Consider the following 21908-nt stretch of genomic DNA (forward strand, 5'->3'; position numbering starts at 1 on the left):
TATAGTCTTCTCACCGTTGGTGGAGAGGAGGATTATGGGTAGTTAGTCTTCTCACCGTTGGTGGAGAGGAGGATTATGGGTAGTTAGTCTACTCACCGTTGGTGGAGAGGAGGATTATGGGTAGTTAGTCTACTCACCGTTGGTGGAGAGGAGGATTATGGGTAGTTAGTCTACTCACCGTTGGTGTAGAGGAGGATTATGGGTAGTTAGTCTACTCACCGTTGGTGGAGAGGAGGATTATGGGTAGTTAGTCTACTCACCGTTGGTGGAGAAGAGGATTATGGGTAGTTAGTCTACTCACCGTTGGTGTAGAGGAGGATTATGGGTAGTTAGTCCACTCACCGTTGGTGGAGAGGAGGATTATGGGTAGTTAGTCTACTCACCGTTGGTGGAGAAGAGGATTATGGGTAGTTAGTCTACTCACCGTTGGTGGAGAGGAGGATTATGGGTAGTTAATCTACTCACCGTTGGTGGAGAAGAGGATTATGGGTAGTTAGTCTACTCACCGTTGGTGGAGAGGAGGATTATGGGTAGTTAGTCTACTCACCGTTGGTGGAGAAGAGGATTATGGGTAGTTAGTCTACTCACAGTTGGTGGAGAAGAGGATTATGGGTAGTTAGTCTACTCACCGTTGGTGGAGAGGAGGATTATGGGTAGTTAGTCTACTCACCGTTGGTGGAGAAGAGGATTATGGGTAGTTAGTCTACTCACCGTTGGTGGAGAGGAGGATTATGGGTAGTTAGTCTACTCACCGTTGGTGGAGAGGAGGATTATGGGTAGTTAGTCTACTCACCGTTGGTGGAGAGGAGGATTATGGGTAGTTAGTCCACTCACCGTTGGTGGAGAGGAGGATTATGGGTAGTTAGTCCACTCACCGTTGGTGTAGAGGAGGATTATGGGTAGTTAGTCTACTCACCGTTGGTGGAGAAGAGGATTATGGGTAGTTAGTCTACTCACCGTTGGTGGAGAGGAGGATTATGGGTAGTTAGTCCACTCACCGTTGGTGTAGAGGAGGATTATGGGTAGTTAGTCTACTCACCTTTGGTGGAGAGGAGGATTATGGGTAGTTAGTCTACTCACCGTTGGTGGAGAGGAGGATTATGGGTAGTTAGTCTACTCACCGTTGGTGGAGAGGAGGATTATGGGTAGTTAGTCTACTCACCGTTGGTGGAGAAAAGGATTATGGGTAGTTAGTCTACTCACTGTTGGTGTAGAGGAGGATTATGGGTAGTTAGTCCACTCACCGTTGGTGGAGAGGAGGATTATGGGTAGTTAGTCCACTCACCGTTGGTGGAGAGGAGGATTATGGGTAGTTAGTCTACTCACCGTTGGTGGAGAGCAGGAAGTGGGCGGCGTTCTGTTGAGGCAGCCATCGTATCCTGTTGATCTTCTCCTCGATCTCCAGGCTCTTCAGGTAGTCAAAGTCAGGCTCGTGGCTCTGGAAGGTACTGTACACATTATACTCCCCCGACTCACCCGTCTCCCCCACCTGCTCCAACTCCCCTTTAGGCTGGGAGAGGAGAGGAGGTAGGGAGAGAAGAGAGGAGAGGAGATAAGAGGAGGTAGGGGGGAGAGGAGAGGAGAGGAGAGGAGGTAGGGGGAGAAGAGAGAAGGTAGAGGGGAGAGGAGAGGAGAGGACAGGAGAGGAGAGAGAATATAACGATATAGTAACCACTTCCATACCACACTGACAATATACTGACCAGACACTAGCTAGCACACTGACGATATACTGACCAGACACTAGCTAGCACACTGATGATATACTGACCAGACACTAGCTAGCACACTGACCAGACACTAGCTAGCACACTGACCAGACACTAGCTAGCACACTGACGATATACTGACCAGACACTAGCTAGCACACTGATGATATACTGACCAGACACTAGCTAGCACACTGACCAGACACTAGCTAACACACTGATGATATACTGACCAGACACTAGCTAAGTTACCACACTGACGACCAGTCTACACCAGCCAGTGAAGGTGAACAAGTAAACACATTAGGTGGAAGTAGAGATAACAAGGACATGACCTGTGACTTTATGACCACTACGACCACTCTATGACCACTCTATGACCACTACGACCACTCTATGACCACTCTATGATGACTACGACTACTCTATGACCACTCTATGACCACTCTATGACCACTACGACCATTCTATGACCACTCTATGACCACTCTATGACCACTCTATGACCACTACGACCATTCTATGACCACTCTATGACCACTCTATGACCACTCTATGACAGCTCTATGACCACTACAACCATTCTATGAACACTATGACCACTCTATGACCACTATGACCATTCTAAGACCACTCTATGACCACTACGACCATTCTATGACCACTCTATGACCACTCTATGACCACTCTATGACCATTACGACCACTCTATGACCACTCTATGACCACTACGACCACTCTATGACCACTACATGACCACTCTATGACCACTACGACCATTCTATGACCATTCTATGATCACTCTATGACCACTCTATGACCACTACGACCATTCTATGACCACTCTATGACCACTACGACCATTCTATGACCACTCTATGACCACTACTACCATTCCATGACCACTCTATGACCACTACTACCATTCTATGACCATTCTATGACCACTACTACCATTCTATGACCACTCTATGACCACTACTACCATTCTTTGACCACTCTATGACCACTACTACCATTCTATGACCATTCTATGACCACTACTACCATTATATGACCACTCCATGACCACTACTACCATTCTTTGACCACTCTATGACCACTACTACCATTATATGACAACTCTATGACCACTACTACCATTCTATGACCATTCTATGACCACTACTACCATTATATGACTACTACTACCATTCTATGACCACTCCATGACCACTACTACCATTCTTTGACCACTCTATGACCACTACTACCATTATATGACAACTCTATGACCACTACTACCATTCTATGACCATTCTATGACCACTACTACCATTATATGACTACTACTACCATTCTATGACCACTCTATGACCACTACGACCATTCTATGACCATTCTATGATCACTCTATGACCACTCTATGACCACTACGACCATTCTATGACCACTCTATGACCACTACGACCATTCTATGACCACTCTATGACCACTACTACCATTCCATGACCACTCTATGACCACTACTACCATTCTATGACCATTCTATGACCACTACTACCATTCTATGACCACTCTATGTCCACTACTACCATTCTTTGACCACTCTATGACCACTACTACCATTCTATGACCATTCTATGACCACTACTACCATTCTATGACCACTCCATGACCACTACTACCATTCTTTGACCACTCTATGACCACTACTACCATTATATGACCCCTCTATGACCACTACTACCATTCTATGACAACTCTATGACCACTACTACCATTCTATGACCATTCTATGACCACTACTACCATTCTATGACTACTACTACCATTCTATGACCACTCTATGACCAATGCTACCATTATTTGACCACTCTATGACCCCTCTATGACCACTACTACCATTCTATGACCACTCTATGACCACTACTACCATTCTATGACCATTATATGACCCCTCTATGACCATTACTACCATTCTTTGACCACTCTATGACCCCTCTATGACCACTACTACCATTATATGACCACTACGACCATTCCATGACCACTCTATGACCACTACTACCATTCCATGACCACTCTATGACCACTACTACCATTCTATGACCATTCTATGACCACTACTACCATTCTATGACCACTCTATGACCACTACTACCATTCTTTGACCACTCTATGACCACTACTACCATTCTATGACCATTCTATGACCACTACTACCATTCTATGACCACTCCATGACCACTACTACCATTCTTTGACCACTCTATGACCACTACTACCATTATATGACAACTCTATGACCACTACTACCATTCTATGACCATTCTATGACCACTACTACCATTATATGACTACTACTACCATTCTATGACCACTCCATGACCACTACTACCATTATTTGACCACTCTATGACCACTACTACCATTATATGACCACTCCATGACCACTACTACCATTCTTTGACCACTCTATGACCACTACTACCATTATATGACAACTCTATGACCACTACTACCATTCTATGACCATTCTATGACCACTACTACCATTATATGACTACTACTACCATTCTATGACCACTCCATGACCACTACTACCATTCTTTGACCACTCTATGACCACTACTACCATTATATGACAACTCTATGACCACTACTACCATTCTATGACCATTCTATGACCACTACTACCATTATATGACTACTACTACCATTCTATGACCACTCTATGACCACTACGACCATTCTATGACCATTCTATGATCACTCTATGACCACTCTATGACCACTACGACCATTCTATGACCACTCTATGACCACTACGACCATTCTATGACCACTCTATGACCACTACTACCATTCCATGACCACTCTATGACCACTACTACCATTCTATGACCATTCTATGACCACTACTACCATTCTATGACCACTCTATGTCCACTACTACCATTCTTTGACCACTCTATGACCACTACTACCATTCTATGACCATTCTATGACCACTACTACCATTCTATGACCACTCCATGACCACTACTACCATTCTTTGACCACTCTATGACCACTACTACCATTATATGACCCCTCTATGACCACTACTACCATTCTATGACAACTCTATGACCACTACTACCATTCTATGACCATTCTATGACCACTACTACCATTCTATGACTACTACTACCATTCTATGACCACTCTATGACCAATGCTACCATTATTTGACCACTCTATGACCCCTCTATGACCACTACTACCATTCTATGACCACTCTATGACCACTACTACCATTCTATGACCATTATATGACCCCTCTATGACCATTACTACCATTCTTTGACCACTCTATGACCCCTCTATGACCACTACTACCATTATATGACCACTACGACCATTCCATGACCACTCTATGACCACTACTACCATTCCATGACCACTCTATGACCACTACTACCATTCTATGACCATTCTATGACCACTACTACCATTCTATGACCACTCTATGACCACTACTACCATTCTTTGACCACTCTATGACCACTACTACCATTCTATGACCATTCTATGACCACTACTACCATTCTATGACCACTCCATGACCACTACTACCATTCTTTGACCACTCTATGACCACTACTACCATTATATGACAACTCTATGACCACTACTACCATTCTATGACCATTCTATGACCACTACTACCATTATATGACTACTACTACCATTCTATGACCACTCCATGACCACTACTACCATTCTTTGACCACTCTATGACCACTACTACCATTATATGACAACTCTATGACCACTACTACCATTCTATGACCATTCTATGACCACTACTACCATTATATGACTACTACTACCATTCTATGACCACTCTATGACCACTACGACCATTCTATGACCATTCTATGATCACTCTATGACCACTCTATGACCACTACGACCATTCTATGACCACTCTATGACCACTACGACCATTCTATGACCACTCTATGACCACTACTACCATTCCATGACCACTCTATGACCACTACTACCATTCTATGACCATTCTATGACCACTACTACCATTCTATGACCACTCTATGTCCACTACTACCATTCTTTGACCACTCTATGACCACTACTACCATTCTATGACCATTCTATGACCACTACTACCATTATATGACCACTCCATGACCACTACTACCATTCTTTGACCACTCTATGACCACTACTACCATTATATGACCCCTCTATGACCACTACTACCATTCTATGACAACTCTATGACCACTACTACCATTCTATGACCATTCTATGACCACTACTACCATTCTATGACTACTACTACCATTCTATGACCACTCTATGACCAATGCTACCATTATTTGACCACTCTATGACCCCTCTATGACCACTACTACCATTCTATGACCACTCTATGACCACTACTACCATTCTATGACCATTATATGACCCCTCTATGACCATTACTACCATTCTTTGACCACTCTATGACCCCTCTATGACCACTACTACCATTATATGACCACTACGACCATTCTATGACCCCTCTATGACAATTCTATGAGCACCTTGTGACCCCTCTATGACCACTAATACCATTCTATGACCACTCTATGACCACCTTGTGACCAACCACGGTCTCTCTCTGGAAGACGACGACTCTGCCTCCCTTGTCCCCCGTAGCCAGCAGATCTCCTGTGTGGTTGAACTCCACTGTAGAGATTACATCAGCTAGGAGAGAGGGAGGGAGGAAGGGGGTAGAGAGAGAGAGAGAGAGAGAGAGAGAGAGAGAGAGAGAGAGAGAGAGAGAGAGAGAGATCAATACAGTATCAGTTTCTGTAACATCAGAGGAAAATATTGTCAGTGTCAGCATCCTACTATCATTCTGTTACTACCCCATAAGGGTTCAGAACCACTGAGTCAGCATCCTACTGTTACTACCCCATAAGGGTTCAGAACCACTGAGTCAGCATCCTACTATCATTCTGTTACTACCCCATAAGGGTTCAGAACTACTGAGTCAGCATCCTACTATCATTCTGTTACTACCCCATAAGGGTTCAGAACCACTGAGTCAGCATCCTACTATCATACTGTTACTACCCCATCAGGGTTCAGAACCACTGACTCAGCATCCTACTATCATTCTGTTACTACCCCATAAGGGTTCAGAACCACTGAGTCAGCATCCTACTATCATTCTGTTACTACCCCATAAGGGTTCAGAACCACTGAGTCAGCATCCTACTATCATACTGTTACTACCCCATCAGGGTTCAGAACCACTGAGTCAGCATCCTACTATCATTCTGTTACTACCCCATAAGGGTTCAGAACCACTGACTCAGCATCCTACTATCATACTGTTACTACCCCATAAGGGTTTAGAACCACTGAGTCAGCATCCTACTATCATACTGTTACTACCCCATAAGCGTTCAGAACCACTGACTCAGCATCCTACTATCATACTGTTACTACCCCATAAGGGTTTAGAACCACTGAGTCAGCATCATACTGTTACTACCCCATAAGGGTTCAGAACCACTGAGTCAGCATCCTACTGTTACTACCCCATAAGGTTTTAGAACCACTGAGTCAGCATCCTACTGTTACTACCCCATAAGGGATCAGAACCACTGAGTCAGCATCCTACCATCATACTGTTACTACCCCATAAGGGTTTAGAACCACTGAGTCAGCATCCTACCATCATACTGTTACTACCCCATAAGGGTTCAGAACCAATGAGTCAGCATCCTACTGTTACTACCCCATAAGGGTTCAGAACCACTGAGTCAGCATCCTACTGTTACTACCCCATAAGGGTTCAGAACCACTGAGTCAGCATCCTACTATCATACTGTTACTACCCCATAAGGGTTCAGAACCACTGAGTCAGCATCCTACTGTTACTACCCCATAAGGGTTCAGAACCACTGAGTCAGCATCCTACTGTTACTACCCCATAAGGGTTCAGAACCACTGAGTCAGCATCCTACTATCATACTGTTACTACCCCATAAAGGTTCAGAACCACTGAGTCAGCATCCTACTGTTACTACCCCATAAGGGATCAGAACCACTGAGTCAGCATCCTACTATCATACTGTTACTACCCCATAAGGGTTCAGAACCACTGACTCAGCATCCTACTATCATACTGTTACTACCCCATAAGGGTTTAGAAGCACTGAGTCAGCATCATACTGTTACTACCCCATAAGGGTTCAGAACCACTGAGTCAGCATCCTACTGTTACTATCCCATAAGGGTTTAGAACCACTGAGTCAGCATCCTACTGTTACTACCCCATAAGGGATCAGAACCACTGAGTCAGCATCCTGCCATCATACTGTTACTACCCCATAAGGGTTTAGAACCACTGAGTCAGCATCATACTGTTACTACCCCATAAGGGTTCAGAACCACTGAGTCAGCATCCTACTGTTACTACCCCATAAGGGTTTAGAACCACTGAGTCAGCATCCTACTGTTACTACCCCATAAGGATTCAGAACCACTGAGTCAGCATCCTACTATCATACTGTTACTACCCCATAAGGGTTCAGAACCACTGAGTCAGCATCCTACTGTTACTACCCCATAAGGGATTAGAACCACTGAGTCAGCATCCTACTGTTACTACCCCATAAGGGATCAGAACCACTGAGTCAGCATCCTACCATCATACTGTTACTACCCCATAAGGGTTTAGAACCACTGAGTCAGCATCATACTGTTACTACCCCATAAGGGTTCAGAACCACTGAGTCAGCATCCTACTGTTACTACCCCATAAGGGTTTAGAACCACTGAGTCAGCATCCTACTGTTACTACCCCATAAGGGTTCAGAACCACTGAGTCAGCATCCTACTATCATACTGTTACTACCCCATAAGGGTTCAGAACCACTGAGTCAGCATCCTACTGTTACTACCCCATAAGGGATTAGAACCACTGAGTCAGCATCCTACTGTTACTACCCCATAAGGGATCAGAACCACTGAGTCAGCATCCTACCATCATACTGTTACTACCCCATAAGGGTTTAGAACCACTGAGTCAGCATCATACTGTTACTACCCCATAAGGGTTCAGAACCACTGAGTCAGCATCCTACTATCATACTGTTACTACCCCATAAGGGTTCAGAACCACTGAGTCAGCATCCTACTGTTACTACCCCATAAGGGCTCAGAACCACTGAGTCAGCATCCTACTGTTACTACCCCATAAGGGATCAGAACCACTGAGTCAGCATCCTACCATCATACCGGTACTACCCCATAAGGGATCAGAACCACTGAGTCGGCATCCTACCATCATACCGGGACTACCCCATAAGGGATCAGAACCCCTGAGTCAACATCATACTGTTACTACCCCATAAGGGATCAGAACCCCTGAGTCAACATCATACCGTTACTACCCCATAAGGGTTCAGAACCACTGAGTCAGCATCCTACTATCATACCGTTACTACCCCATAAGGGTTCAGAACCACTGAGTCAGCATCCTACTGTTACTACCCCATAAGGGTTCAGAACCACTGAGTCTGCATCCTACTGTTACTACCCCATAAGGGTTCAGAACCACTGAGTCAGCATCCTACTATCATACTGTTACTACCCCATAAGGGTTCAGAACCACTGAGTCAGCATCCTACTTTTACTACCCCATAAGGGTTCAGAACCACTGAGTCAGCATCCTACTATCATTCTGTTACTACCCCATAAGGGTTCAGAACCACTGAGTCAGCATCCTACTATCATACCAGTACTACCCCATAAGGGATCAGAACCACTGAGTCAGCATCCTACTATCATACCGGTACTACCCCATTAGGCAGGGGATCAGAACCACTGAGTCAGCATCCTACTATCATACCGGTACTACCCCATAAGGGTTCAGAACCACTGAGTCAGCATCCTACTATCATACCGGTACTACCCCATTAGGCAGGGGTTCAGAACCACTGAGTCAGCATCCTACTATCATACCGGTACTACCCCATAAGGGATCAGAACCACTGAGTCAGCATCCTACTATCATACCGGTACTACCCCATTAGGCAGGGGATCAGAACCACTGAGTCAGCATCCTACTGTTACTACCCCATAAGGGATCAGAACCACTGAGTCAGCATCCTACTGTTACTACCCCATAAGGGTTCAGAACCCCTGAGTCAGCATCCTACTGTTACTACCCCATAAGGGTTCAGAACCCCTGAGTCAGCATCCTACTGTTACTACCCCATAAGGGTTCAGAACCACTGAGTCAGCATCCTACCGTTACTACCCCATAAGGGATCAGAACCACTGAGTCAGCATCCTACTATCATACTGTTACTACCCCATAAGGGTTCAGAACCACTGGGTCAGCATCCTACCGTTACTAACCCATAAGGGATCAGAACCACTGAGTCAGCATCCTACTATCATACTGTTACTACCCCATAAGGGTTCAGAACCACTGAGTCAGCATCCTACTATCATACTGTTACTACCCCATCAGGGTTCAGAACCACTGAGTCAGCATCCTACTGTTACTACCCCATAAGGGTTCAGAACCACTGAGTCAGCATCCTACTGTTACTACCCCATAAGGGATCAGAACCACTGGGGTTCTTAAAGTTTTTCAGCCCAATTTAGAAATGTTGTGTTTTCCTCGGACGTAACGTCAGGAAAATATGCAACTATATGTAAATATTGGTACATTTTTATGACCTTATGCCTAAAACAAATTCAATATAGACCAAAACAAATAAAACTGCAATTAAGTATTCATGTGAATATATATTTGTGTTTATTTCCCCCCCCCCCCCCCCCCCCCATTAAAAACACTCTTACATATCTGTCTAGTTTGGAACTGTTTGCTGCTAAAATACAATAAATAATTTTCATTCTGAACTGGAATAAACTGATTGATCACACATCACACAGATGTAGACTAGAAAACACACACAGTCCTAATGAGAGGTGAAGCTTCAACAAGCAGGTCTATTCTGGGCTCAGTTTTAAGGACATTACCTCTAGATCTGGTAATGTCCTTAATAATGTACGTTCAGAGACAGCCAGCAACATGGAGGAGTCCAGCTCTGAACCCTTAACTCTCTCTCTCTCTCTCAAACAAACATCTCTGATTCTAAACTGGTTGTAGGCCTATCTTTTGTCATGTAGTGCCGTTGTACGCCTACATTATAAGTGTACCTAAGAGGACAGAGAGGTATTATAAACCTACCTAAATTGATGTGTTGTAAGCCTACCTTCGGTAACAGAGATATATTGGAAGCCTACCTTCGGTAACAGAGATATGTAATAAGCCTACCTTCGGTAACAGCGATATATTGGAAGCCTACCTTCGGTAACAGAGATGTGTTGGAAGCCTACCTTCGGTAACAGAGATGTGTTGGAAGCCTACCTTCGGTAACAGCGATATATTGGAAGCCTACCTTCGGTAACAGAGATGTGTTGGAAGCCTACCTTCGGTAACAGAGATATGTTGGAAGCCTACCTTCGGTAACAGAGATGTGTTGGAAGCCTACCTTCGGTAACAGAGATATGTTGGAAGCCTACCTTCGGTAACAGAGATGTGTTGGAAGCCTACCTTCGGTAACAGAGATATATTGGAAGCCTACCTTCGGTAACAGAGATATGTAATAAGCCTACCTTCGGTAACAGCGATATATTGGAAGCCTACCTTCGGTAACAGAGATGTGTTGGAAGCCTACCTTCGGTAACAGAGATATGTTGGAAGCCTACCTTCGGTAACAGAGATGTGTTGGAAGCCTACCTTCGGTAACAGAGATATGTTGGAAGCCTACCTTCGGTAACAGAGATGTGTTGGAAGCCTACCTTCGGTAACAGAGATATATTGGAAGCCTACCTTCGGTAACAGAGATATGCTATAAGCCTACCTTCGGTAACAGAGATGTGTTGGAAGCCTACCTTCGGTAACAGAGATATGTTGGAAGCCTACCTTCGGTAACAGAGATATGTTGGAAGCCTACCTTCGGTAACAGAGATGTGTTGGAAGCCTACCTTCGGTAACAGAGATATATTGGAAGCCTACCTTCGGTAACAGCGATATATTGGAAGCCTACCTTCGGTAACAGAGATATATTGTAAGCCTACCTTCGGTAACAGAGATGTGTTGGAAGCCTACCTTCGGTAACAGAGATGTGTTGGAAGCCTACCTTCGGTAACAGAGATGTGTTGGAAGCTTACCTTCGGTAACAGAGATATGTTTGAAGCCTACCTTCGGTAACAGAGATATGTTGGAAGCCTACCTTCAGAAACTAAGTGGCGCTCTAGGTCTACGTAACTTGACAGAGTTATAATACGCAAACTTAATCTAACATAGAGGTATTATAAACCTACCTAATGTGACATAGAGCCATTGTAGACCTACTTAAGGTAAAATATATGTATTATAAGCTTTGATTATATAGTGGTATTATAAACCTACTTAAGGTGACATAGAGACGTTATAAACCTACTTAAGGTGACATAGAGCCGTTATAAACCTACTTAAGATAACAGAGGTGTTATAAACCTACTTAAGATAACAGAGGTGTTATAAACCTACTTAAGATAACCGAAGTGTTATAAACCTACTTAAGATAACAGAATTGTTATAAACCTACTTAAGATAACAGAGGTGTTATAAACCTACTTAAGATAAAAAATGTGTTATGAGCCTACTTAAGGTGACATAGAGCTATTATAAACCTATGTAAGGTAACATAGTGATATTATAAACCTACATATGGTGACAGAGGTGTTATAGACATACTTAAGATAACAGAGGTGTTATAAACCTACTTAAGGTAAAAAAAAAAAAGGTGTTATAAGCCTACCTTCGGTGACATAGTCTCGCAGGAAGTTGTGGTTGACTTTGGAGCTCTCGGTGTCCTCCCCCATTGGAAGCAAAGGAAAGGGGACCCGACCTGGACCAATCAGAGCTCTCTCTCCCCTCCCAGGCTCTGCCCATACTGCTGGGGCCTAGCGCAGTGGCCTGGGGCAAGGCATCGTGGGATATGGAGGGGCGGAGGAATAGAGAGGATAGAGGGAAGAGAGGGAGAGGTGTGGTGAGGATGGAGAGAGAGAGAGGGGGAAGAGAGGGAAGGAGTTTGGTGAGGTGTGGAGAGGGAGAGAAGGGTGAATAGGAGAGGGGGGTGGAGAGAGAGAGAGAGAGAGAGAGAGAGAGAGAGAGAGAGAGAGAGAGAGATTAGGTAGAAAAGGATGAGAGGGGAGGGGACCTGAGAGAAGGTGGCTCGCCCACACACACTCCCACAGCACGCGGCGTGACCTCTGATAAAAACACACACTACACACACACTACACACACCACTACACACACCACTACACACACCACTACACACACCACTACACACACCAGGCCAGCAAGAGAAGTCCCGAAACAATGAGAAATCCACTGATACGCTGTTAGAGAGAGTCGTCCATTTGTCTGCCTGTGACTGTGTGAGAGAAAGAGAGGGAGAGAGTAGCACTCCTCCGTGTGCGTGATAATATCCACTGCGCTGCAGTATTTCCTTGGTAACAAACAGGAACAGGAACTGTAGCAGCAGTAGTATTTCCTTGGTAACAAACAGGAACAGGAACAGGAATTGTAGTTGTAGTAGCAGAAGTATTTCCTTGGTAACAAACCGGAACAGGAATTGTAGCAGTAGCAGTAGTAGCAGCAGTATTTCCTTGGTAACAAACAGGAATTGTAGTAGTAGTAGCAGAAGTATTTCCTTGGTAACAAACCGGAACAAGAATTGTAGCAGTAGCAGTAGTAGCAGCAGTATTTCCTTGGTAACAAACAGGAACAGGAATTGTAGTAGCAGTAGTAGTAGCAGGAGTATTTCCTTGGTAACAAACAGGAACAGGAATTGTAGCAGTAGTTGTATTTCCTTGGTAACACACAGGAACAGGAATTGTAGCAGCAGCAGTAGTAGCAGGAGTATTTCCTTGGTAACAAACAGGAACAGGAATAGTAGTAGCAGCAGTATTTCCTTGTTAACAACAGGAACAGGAACTGTAGCAGTAGTAGTTCTTGGTCTCAGAGTGTGGAAGTCCTTGAAGGAGAGCGCAGGAGAACAGGATCTCTGCTACTCGAGGAAGAGGAGGAAGAGGAGACAAGGCCTCGACACACCTTCCTACGTTCTGCCTGTCGGCTTGTTTTGCCTGCCTGTCTCTCTGCCTGTGTGTCTCTCTGCCTGTCTGTCTGTCTGCTGCTGCTATGTCCTCTGTACTGCAGTGTCACTGAGCAGGCAGGCAGGGGCACGTGTGTCTCTGTGTGGAGAGGAAAGGAGAGAGAGAGAGAGAGAGAGAGAGAGAAGGGTGGCGGGATGAGCGAAAAGGAGAGAGGGAGAAAGCGAGAGTAGAGGATGCTGTGGGTCTGTCGCTGCAGCCTCTTTCCAGCTTAGCCAACCAGAGCACAGCTCTCAGTCACGACTCCGCCCACTGCAGGTGATGAGAGGGAAGTGACCGGCAGAGGGAACAGTGGAGAGAACGAGAGGAGAGGAGGAGGAGAGAGGGGGAGGTCTGAATACCCATACCAGTGTACTACATACTTCAATTGCATACTATGCACTCATCGTTGCGTACTATTTAGCACGTAGCGTTTAGCAAATGTTACGCAGTAGCGGCTCCTGATTGGCTGAGTAGGTGGGGCGGGGCCGAGTGCGAGTGGATTTTTCCAAATTCAACAGACATGCATCATGTTAACCAGCCTGATTATAGCTCATTTCCAATTAGATCAATTTCTCTAAACTGTGAATAGAATAGGAATGGAGTTATAGACCTCCTCAGGCTGGTTATAGACCTCCTCAGGTTGGATATAGCCTCCTCAGGCTGGTTATAGACCTCCTCGGGCTGGTAATAGACCTCCTCAGGCTGGTTATAGACCTCCTCGGGCTGGTAATAGACCTCCTCAGGCTGGTTATAGACCTCCTCAGGCTGGTTATAGACCTCCTCAGGCTGGTTATAGACCTCCATAGGCTGATTATAGACCTCCTCAGGCTGGTTATAGACAGACTATCACATTCAACCTAATGGAGTTATAGACCTCCTCAGGCTGGTTATAGACCTCCTCAGGCTGGTTATATAGACCTCCTCAGGCTGGTTATAGACAGACAATCACATTCACCCTAATGGAGTTATAGACCTACTCATGCTGGTTATAGACCTCCTCAGGCTGGTTATAGACAGACTATCACATTCAACCTAATGGAGTTATAGACCTATTCAGGCAGGTTATAGACCTCCTCAGGCTGGTTATAGACCTCCTCAGGCTGGTTATAGACCTACTCAGGCAGGTTATAGACCTACTCATGCTGGTTATAGACCTCCTCAGGCTGGTTATTGACAGACTATCACATTCAACCTAATGGAGTTATAGACCTACTCAGGCAGGTTATAGACCTCCTCAGGCTGGTTATAGACCTACTCTGGATGGTTATAGACAGACTATGACATTCAACCTAATGAAGTTATAGACCTCCTCAGGCTGGGGATAGACCTACTCAGGCTGGTCATAGACCTCCTCGGGCTGATTATAGACCTCCTCATGCTGGTTATAGACCTCCTCAGGCTGGTTATTGACAGACTATCACATTCAACCTAATGGAGTTATAGACCTCCTCAGGCTGGTTATAGACCTCCTCAGGCTGGTTATAGACAGACTATCACATTCAACCTAATGGAGTTATAGACCTCCTCAGGCTTGTTATAGACCTCCTCGGGCTGGTTATAGACCTCCTCAGGCTGGTTATAGACCACCTCAGGCTGGTTATAGACCTTCTAAGGCTGGTGATAGGCATACTATCACATTCAACCTAATGGAGTTATAGACCTACTCAGGCTGGTTGTAGACCTCCTCAGGCTGGTTATAGACCTCCTCAGGCTGGTTATAGACCTCCTCAGGCTGGTTATAGGCAGACTATCACATTCAACCTAATGAAGTTATAGACCTACTCATGCTGGTTATAGACCTCCTCAGGCTGGTTATAGACCTCCTCAGGCTGGTTATAGACCTCCTCAGGCTGGTTATAGACCTCCTCAGGCTGGTTATAGACCTCCTCCGGCTGGTTATAGACCTCCTCAGGCTGGTTTTAGACCTCCTCAAGCTGGTTATATACCTACTTAGGCTGGTTATAGACCTCCTCAGGCTGATTATAGACCTCCTCAGGCTGATTATTGACAGATGGAGATCACAGTCATGGTAAACGCTGCAGATGTTGTCTCAATGGGAAATTACCTTTAGCAAGCTCGCTACAACTCTCAATGGGATTGAATCTAATAATATAATAACACATGGACTACCTGACTTGGTGGAAAGGAGACATCTATAAACAGGTGATTATAATAACACATGGACTACCTGACTTGGTGGAAAGGAGACATCTATAAACAGGTGATTATAATAACACATGGACTACCTGACTTGATGGAAAGGAGACATCTATAAACAGGTGATTATAATAACACATGGACTACCTGACTTGGTGGAAAGGAGACATCTATAAAGAATAAACAGGTGATTATAATAACACATGGACTACCTGACTTGATGGAAAGGAGACATCTATAAACAGGTGATTATAATAACACATGGACTACCTGACTTGGTGGAAAGGAGACATCTATAAAGAATAAACAGGTGATTATAATAACACATGGACTACCTGACTTGATGGAAAGGAGACATCTATAAACAGGTGATTATAATAACACATGGACTACCTGACTTGGTGGAAAGGAGACATCTATAAACAGGTGATTATAATAGCACATGGACTACCTGACTTGGTGGAAAGGAGACATCTATAAACAGGTGATTATAATAACACATGGACTACCTGACTTGGTGGAAAGGAGACATCTATAAACAGGTGATTATAATAACACATGGACTACCTGACTTGATGGAAAGGAGACATCTATAAAGAATAAACAGGTGATTATAATAACACATGGACTACCTGACTTGATGGAAAGGAGACATCTATAAACAGGTGATTATAATAACACATGGACTACCTGACTTGTTAGAAAGGAGACATCTATAAACAGGTGATTATAATAGCACATGGACTACCTGACTTGATGGAAAGGAGACATCTATAAAGAATAAACAGGTGATTATAATAACACATGGACTACCTGACTTGGTGGAAAGGAGACATCTATAAACAGGTGATTATAATAACACATGGACTACCTGACTTGATGGAAAGGAGACATCTATAAACAGGTGATTATAATAACATATAGACTACCTGACTTGGTGGAAAGGAGACATCTATAAACAGGTGATTATAATAACACATGGACTACCTGACTTGGTGGAAAGGAGACATCTATAAACAGGTGATTATAATAACACATGGACTACCTGACTTGGTGGAAAGGAGACATCTATAAAGAATAAACAGGTGATTGTAACAACACATGGACTACCTGACTTGATGGAAAGGAGACATCTATAAACAGGTGATTATAATAACACATGGACTACCTGACTTGGTGGAAAGGAGACATCTATAAAGAATAAACAGGTGATTATAATAACACATGGACTACCTGACTTGATGGAAAGGAGACATCTATAAACAGGTGATTATAATAACACATGGACTACCTGACTTGGTGGAAAGGAGACATCTATAAACAGGTGATTATAATAGCACATGGACTACCTGACTTGGTGGAAAGGAGACATCTATAAACAGGTGATTATAATAACACATGGACTACCTGACTTGGTGGAAAGGAGACATCTATAAACAGGTGATTATAATAACACATGGACTACCTGACTTGATGGAAAGGAGACATCTATAAAGAATAAACAGGTGATTATAATAACACATGGACTACCTGACTTGATGGAAAGGAGACATCTATAAACAGGTGATTATAATAACACATGGACTACCTGACTTGATGGAAAGGAGACATCTATAAACAGGTGATTATAATAACACATGGACTACCTGACTTGGTGGAAAGGAGACATCTATAAACAGGTGATTATAATAGCACATGGACTACCTGACTTGGTGGAAAGGAGACATCTATAAACAGGTGATTATAATAACACATGGACTACCTGACTTGGTGGAAAGGAGACATCTATAAACAGGTGATTATAATAACACATGGACTACCTGACTTGATGGAAAGGAGAAATCTATAAATAATAAACAGGTGATTATAATAACACATGGACTACCTGACTTGATGGAAAGGAGACATCTATAAACAGGTGATTATAATAACACATGGACTACCTGACTTGGTGGAAAGGAGACATCTATAAACAGGTGATTATAATAACACATGGACTACCTGACTTGATGGAAAGCAGACATCTATAAACAGGTGATTATAATAACACATGGACTACCTGACTTGATGGAAAGGAGACATCTATAAACAGGTGATTATAATAACACATGGACTACCTGACTTGATGGAAAGGAGACATCTATAAACAGGTGATTATAATAACACATGGACTACCTGACTTGATGGAAAGGAGACATCTATAAACAGGTGATTATAATAACACATGGACTACCTGACTTGATGGAAAGGAGACATCTATAAACAGGTGATTATAATAACACATGGACTACCTGACTTGATGGAAAGGAGACATCTATAAACAGGTGATTATAATAACACATGGACTACCTGACTTGATGGAAAGCAGACATCTATAAACAGGTGATTATAATAACATATAGACTACCTGACTTGGTGGAAAGGAGACATCTATAAACAGGTGATTATAATAGCAGGTGATTATAAAGACCTGTGTTATCCCAAACCCCGTGTTATCCCAAAACCCCATGTTACCCCAATCCCCATGTTACCCCAAACCCCATGTTACCCCAAACCCCATGTTACCCCATGTTAACCCAAACCCCATGTTACCCCAAACCCCATGTTACCCCATGTTACCCCAAAACCCATGTTACCCCATGTTAACCCAAACCCCATGTTACCCCAAACCTCATGTTACCCCATGTTACCCCAAACCCCATGTTACCCCATGTTACCCCATGTTACCCCATGTTACCCCAAACCCCATGTTACCCCATGTTACCCCATGTTACCCCAAACCCCATGTAACCCCATGTTACCCCATGTAACCCCATGTAACCCCATGTTACCCCATGTTATACCATGTTACCCCAAACCCCATGTTACCCCATGTTACCCCATGTAACCCCATGTTACCCCATGTTACCCCAAACCCCATGTTACCCAATGTTACCCCATGTAACCCCATGTCACCCCGTGTTACCCCATGTTACCCCATGTAACCCCATGTTACCCCATGTTACCCCATGTTATACCATGTTACCCCAAACCCCATGTTACCCCAAACCCCATGTTACCCCATGTTACCCCATGTTACCCCATGTTACCCCATGTTACCCCATGTTACCCCATGTAACCCCATGTTACCCCATGTTACCCCAAACCCCATGTTACCCAATGTTACCCCATGTAACCCCATGTCACCCCGTGTTACCCCGTGTTACCCCATGTAACCCCATGTTACCCCATGTTACCCCATGTTATACCATGTTACCCCAAACCCCATGTTACCCCAAACCCCATGTTACCCCAAACCCCATGTTACCCCATGTTACCCCATGTTACCCCATGTTACCCCATGTAACCCCATGTTACCCCATGTTACCCCAAACCCCATGTTACCCAATGTTACCCCGTGTCACCCCGTGTTACCCCGTGTTACCCCATGTTACCCCATGTTACCCCATGTTACCCCATGTTACCCCGTGTACCCCATGTTACCCCATGTTACCCCATGTAACCCCATGTTACCCCATGTAACCCCATGTTACCCCATGTTACCCCATGTTACCCCAAACCCCATGTTACCCCATGTTACCCCATGTTACCCCATGTTACCCCATGTTACCCCATGTAACCCCATGTTACCCCATGTTACCCCAAACCCCATGTTACCCAATGTTACCCCATGTAACCCCATGTCACCCCGTGTTACCCCATGTTACCCCATGTAACCCCATGTTACCCCATGTTACCCCATGTTATACCATGTTACCCCAAACCCCATGTTACCCCAAACCCCATGTTACCCCATGTTACCCCATGTTACCCCATGTAACCCCATGTTACCCCATGTTACCCCAAACCCCATGTTACCCAATGTTACCCCATGTAACCCCATGTCACCCCGTGTTACCCCGTGTTACCCCATGTAACCCCATGTTACCCCATGTTACCCCATGTTATACCATGTTACCCCAAACCCCATGTTACCCCAAACCCCATGTTACCCCATGTTACCCCATGTTACCCCATGTTACCCCATGTAACCCCATGTTACCCCATGTTACCCCATGTTACCCCATGTTACCCCAAACCCCATGTTACCCCGTGTTACCCCATGTTACCCCATGTAACCCCATGTTACCCCATGTAACCCCATGTTACCCCGTGTTACCCCATGTTACCCCATGTAACCCCATGTTACCCCATGTTACCCCATGTTACCCCATGTTACCCCATGTTACCCCGTGTTACCCCATGTTACCCCATGTAACCCCATGTAACCCCATGTCACCCCGTGTTACCCCGTGTTACCCCATGTAACCCCATGTTACCCCATGTTACCCCATGTTATACCATGTTACCCCAAACCCCATGTTACCCCAAACCCCATGTTACCCCATGTTACCCCATGTTACCCCATGTAACCCCATGTTACCCCATGTTACCCCATGTTACCCCAAACCCCATGTTACCCCGTGTAACCCCATGTTACCCCATGTTACCCCATGTTACCCCGTGTTACCCCATGTTACCCCATGTAACCCCATGTTACCCCATGTTACCCCATGTTACCCCATGTTACCCCGTGTTACCCCATGTTACCCCATGTAACCCCATGTTACCCCATGTTACCCCATGTTACCCCATGTTACCCCGTGTTACTCCATGTTACCCCATGTAACCCCATGTCACCCCGTGTTACCCCGTGTTACCCCATGTTACCCCATGTAACCCCATGTAACCCCATGTCACCCCGTGTTACCCCGTGTTACCCCATGTAACCCCATGTTACCCCATGTTACCCCATGTTACCCCATGTTACCCCAAACCCCATGTTACCCCGTGTTACCCCATGTTACCCCATGTAACCCCATGTTACCCCATGTTACCCCATGTTACCCCGTGTTACCCCATGTTACCCCATGTAACCCCATGTTACCCCATGTTACCCCATGTTACCCCATGTTACCCCATGTTACCCCGTGTTACCCCATGTTACCCCATGTAACCCCATGTTACCCCATGTTACCCCATGTAACCCCATGTTACCCCATTGTACCCCGTGTTACCCCATGTTACCCCATGTAACCCCATGTTACCCCATGTTACCCCATGTTACCCCAAACCCCATGTTACCCCGTGTTACCCCATGTTACCCCATGTAACCCCATGTTACCCCATGTTACCCCATGTTACCCCATGTTACCCCGTGTTACCCCATGTAACCCCATGTTACCCCATGTTACCCCGTGTTACCCCGTGTTACCCCATGTAACCCCATGTAACCCCATGTTACCCCATGTTACCCCATGTAACCCCATGTTACCCCATGTTACCCCGTGTTACCCCATGTTACCCCATGTTACCCCATGTTACCCCATGTACCCCATGTTACCCCATGTAACCCCGTGTAACCCCGTATTACCCCATGTTACCCCATGTTACCCCATGTTACCCCATGTTACCCCAAACCCCATGTTACCCCATGTTACCCCATGTAACCCCGTGGTACCCCATGTTACCCCATGTTACCCCATGTTACCCCATGTAACCCCGTGTTACCCCATGTTACCCCGTGTTACCCCATGTTACCCCATGTTACCCCATGTTACCCCATGTAACCCCATGTTACCCCATGTTACCCCATGTTACCCCATGTAACCCCATGTTACCCCATGTAACCCCGTTGTACCCCATGTTACCCCATGTTACCCCATGTTACCCCATGTTACCCCATGTTACCCCAAACCCCATGTTACCCCATGTTACCCCATGTAACCCCATGTTACCCCATGTTACCCCATGTTACCCCATGTTACCCCATGTTACCCCATGTTACCC

General features: G+C 44.9%; 1 protein-coding gene across 1 annotated transcript in view; it reads right to left on the reverse strand.

Moving 5' to 3' along the window:
• Positions 1-12644, reverse strand: part of LOC139395365 (serine/threonine-protein phosphatase 2A 55 kDa regulatory subunit B gamma isoform-like) — a 26082-nt gene extending 13438 nt beyond the window's left edge. Inside the window, exons 1-3 of the mRNA XM_071142932.1 lie at positions 12581-12644; positions 6340-6449; positions 1327-1510 (exon numbers count right to left, since the gene is read on the reverse strand). Of these exons, the coding sequence (XP_070999033.1) occupies positions 1327-1510; positions 6340-6449; positions 12581-12644 (358 nt within the window). The remainder of the gene's footprint in view (positions 1-1326; positions 1511-6339; positions 6450-12580) is intronic.
• Between the last annotated feature and the right edge of the window lie 9264 nt (positions 12645-21908).

The sequence above is a fragment of the Oncorhynchus clarkii genome, unplaced genomic scaffold (genome assembly GCF_045791955.1).
Source record: "Oncorhynchus clarkii lewisi isolate Uvic-CL-2024 unplaced genomic scaffold, UVic_Ocla_1.0 unplaced_contig_1477_pilon_pilon, whole genome shotgun sequence".
Taxonomy (NCBI): Eukaryota; Metazoa; Chordata; class Actinopteri; order Salmoniformes; family Salmonidae; genus Oncorhynchus; species Oncorhynchus clarkii.